The sequence below is a fragment of the Cnephaeus nilssonii genome, assembly GCF_951640355.1.
Source record: "Cnephaeus nilssonii genome assembly, chromosome: 13".
Taxonomy (NCBI): Eukaryota; Metazoa; Chordata; class Mammalia; order Chiroptera; family Vespertilionidae; genus Cnephaeus; species Cnephaeus nilssonii.
In genome coordinates, this window is record NC_137084.1 from 40,698,344 (window position 1) to 40,701,681 (window position 3,338).

The 3,338-nt window shown below is 38.3% G+C and overlaps 1 protein-coding gene across 1 annotated transcript; it reads left to right on the forward strand.

Moving 5' to 3' along the window:
- Window positions 1-1,415: 1,415 nt before the first annotated feature.
- Window positions 1,416-3,047, forward strand: LOC307110112 (olfactory receptor 51I2-like; the record flags this gene model as incomplete). The annotated part of the gene is made up of 2 exons (XM_079789158.1): window positions 1,416-1,445; window positions 2,055-3,047. 2 exons carry the CDS (start codon window positions 1,416-1,418, stop codon window positions 3,045-3,047), a joined length of 1,023 nt encoding a protein of 340 aa, XP_079645284.1.
- Window positions 3,048-3,338: the final 291 nt, after the last annotated feature.

Below are 3,338 nucleotides of genomic sequence, written 5' to 3' on the forward strand. Positions count from 1 at the left end.
TATAAAAATCAAAATAGAATATTCAGTCCTCAAAATGGTTGAATAACAGACCACCGATTAATACATAGCATTGAATAAATTATTTACATATTTGAGAATTAAACAAAACCCCTAGTCACCCAAGTCCTCAAAACAAACTCCAAATGAAGTTAGTTTTCTTTCTTCTCTCTCTCTCTCTCTCTCATCTTTGTCTTCTATTGCTCTTTTCACTATTACTGTTTATATTTCTCTTTTATTATATTCCTATATCATTTTCTATCTCTATCTACTGTTCTACTTCTTCCTTTATTACTGTATTTTTGACTTTGTGTATGGAATAGCTTAAGAATGAAAAGTATATGTCATAAAATATGTTAAATTGATTACATAAAATTTTGTATGACATTTGTGTGACAAAATGAACAAAGTTGAAAGACAAGAGAAAGACATATTCAAAATATCTAAAATATAAATAATTGCTCTACATCTAAATTATAATTTAAAATTTTAAAAATTAAATTTGTTATTTTCCCTTTTTTGTATATGCATTCACTTATGTATATTTTTGGGCATGCCTTTCAGTGAGGCTCATTCTTTTACCTTCTCTAGAATCTAGCAGAAGGCTCTGAGAATAATTAGTCATGATTCATTGCTCCTTCAGGACCTGTCTCCTCTTGCCTCCCCTGCCAGTCGGCTAAGCACATATAAGTAGATGTAGAAACTGTGCCCTCAGCCCAATTAGAAGGAAACGGCAAGAAAGGGGGTGTGTGGATGGATGTGCCTGCTCTCAGTTCCACCTGGATAAGTATGTATCTAATATCTAGGATTAGCTAACTGTAGTTTGCCTCATGATATGCTGATACTGGCTTGTACCATTTTGGGAATACTGATTATAAATATCTCAGATCTACATTCAGTGGCATTATGGTAGTAGCATTAAAGTAGAAGTATTTAACCAAATAAATTAGTAACTGGTACAGATCAGGGCATTTTTTACTCAGAAAACTACTTATTAAATATTTATTAGCACTCCACTGGTTATACCTAAACAAGGACCCCATCCCATTTGAGAGGAAGAATTCACTCTCACTCATCATTACCATTTCTGAGCCCCATTCTGAATTCCATTTCTGGCCCCTAATCTTAATCTGGGGTTCTGCTGTAGTTAAGTAGAGTTTTAGTGCAATAAACTTGTTCACAGATAAAGAACCCCAGCTCTGAACATCAGCATCATGATCCTATTCAGCCTGTGAGTAAAGATCTCCAGCTCTGAACATCAGCAGTTCTGGGAGCACAGTTTCCCACACATCAGCATCATGATCCTATTCAGCCTGTGAGACCCTGATGGTTTTGGTGTTACACTCAGCTCTGACTCCACGTTCCAGCAGGAGATACTGACACTCCTGCAAAGTACAGAAAACCTTTCCCCATCGTCCATGGATAGCATGTGGAGAAAGAGTGAACTGGTAAGTTAAAAAAAAAAAAAGATATTGGAAAATATTAAAAAGTGAGAGAAATTATCCCAGTTTTCAAATTTATTATTTTTCTTATTTTTTTGCATTGAATATGTAACATGGCCCAAATATAATGATAAACAATTTATATATATCATCTTATATCACTATTTTTGTGTTTCTATTGAACACCTGGATCTGAGATATGTGACACCCCCAAGATCACATGTATATAAAATGTTAGAACCAAGAATGCTCTTTACTACTATTACATCATTTTTGCTACTCATTCACTTCTGTACAAACTGCAGAAGGTTACCAGGTCCTTCAGACCCTAATTTTCACATGAAATCATCATCTTTGTGCTCATTATCACTGCCTTTCACTGCCATAAATGGCCCAGTTTGAGATTTTTATTACTGCCTTCTGTGTTTGGCATGTAGCCCATGTGGGAATACTCTTCCACACATCTAATCAGATTTCTCTTCCATACACTGTGGTTTTTATGTCCCCTTCTTTCAGAAATAAGTTTTTCATCTCTTTAAGAAAATATCTTAACTATGACTATCAGGAGCTCTGAATTTAATGTACAAGAACTGACAAGTGATATATATTTTCCAGTCTTCAAGTGCTTCCCAATATCTTCAAGTGAAGTCTCACTATGTTATTTCCAATGGTTCCATTGAATTCACACCTGCAACATTTACTCTTGTTGGTATCCCAGGACTGGAAGCAGAGCACATCTGGATATCTATCCCTTTCTGCCTGATGTACATCATCATCTTCATAGGAAATGGCATCATTCTACATATCATCCGGGTTGACCCTGTGTTGCATCAGCCCATGTACTTTTTTCTGGCCATGCTGGCCTTTGTTGAACTTGGGGTCTGTGCTTCTACCATACCTACAGTGCTAGGCATTTTCCTCTTTGGAATTCATGATATCAGCTTTGGTGGTTGTCTGCTCCAGATGTTTTCCATGCACTCTTTTACCCTTATGGAGTCAGGTGTCCTTCTGGCTATGTCTGTAGACCGTTTTGTGGCCATTTACAGCCCACTGCAGTACACAACCATCCTGACAATTTCCCGCATCACTGGGATGGGTGCCACCATTGCCTTGCGAAGTGTGTTGCTCATGTTACCACTGCTCTTTCTCCTGAAGGGTCTGCCTTTCTGTGGCCACAACACCCTCACACACTCTTACTGCCTCCACTCAGATCTGATCAAATTGCCCTGTGCAGACACCCGCCCCAATAGCATCCTGGGTCTGTTTGTTGTTATCTCCACATTTGGTTTGGACTCATTGCTCATCGTAGTTTCTTATATGCTGATTCTTCACACAGTACTGGGAATAGCTTCTGGGGCAGAGCGGTGGAGGGCACTCAACACATGTGTGTCACATATCTGTGCTGTGCTTGTGTACTATGTTCCCATGATCAGCCTCTCTTTGTTGCACCGCTTTGGACGGCATTTACCTCCACTCCTGCAGACTATCATGGCCAATACATACCTCTTCTTCCCACCTATGGTCAACCCCATTGTCTATAGCATCAAAACCAAGGAAATTCGCAATAGCATTGTCCGTACACTGTCTAGAAAGAGGAATGAGGTCTAATCAAACAGACAATACCCTAAGAACACAGGAACTTGGATCAGACCTATTGCCTGGATATTAGCATTGCAAATGGGAAGAATTCCATAGTTTCTTATTACTTCTGAATGAGCTATATGCTTTAGTAGATGGAGAAAAGTAAAATAGTCCCCCATTTCTCCCTGAGAATAGAGAATGTCATTAGTTTGAAGTAAGCTTATCTAAAGAGATGTGGGACCTGTTTTTTTTCCCTGGTGAGGACACCATTTGTTTATTGAGTCCTTGAATATAAAATTCATTCTTTTCCCATTGAAA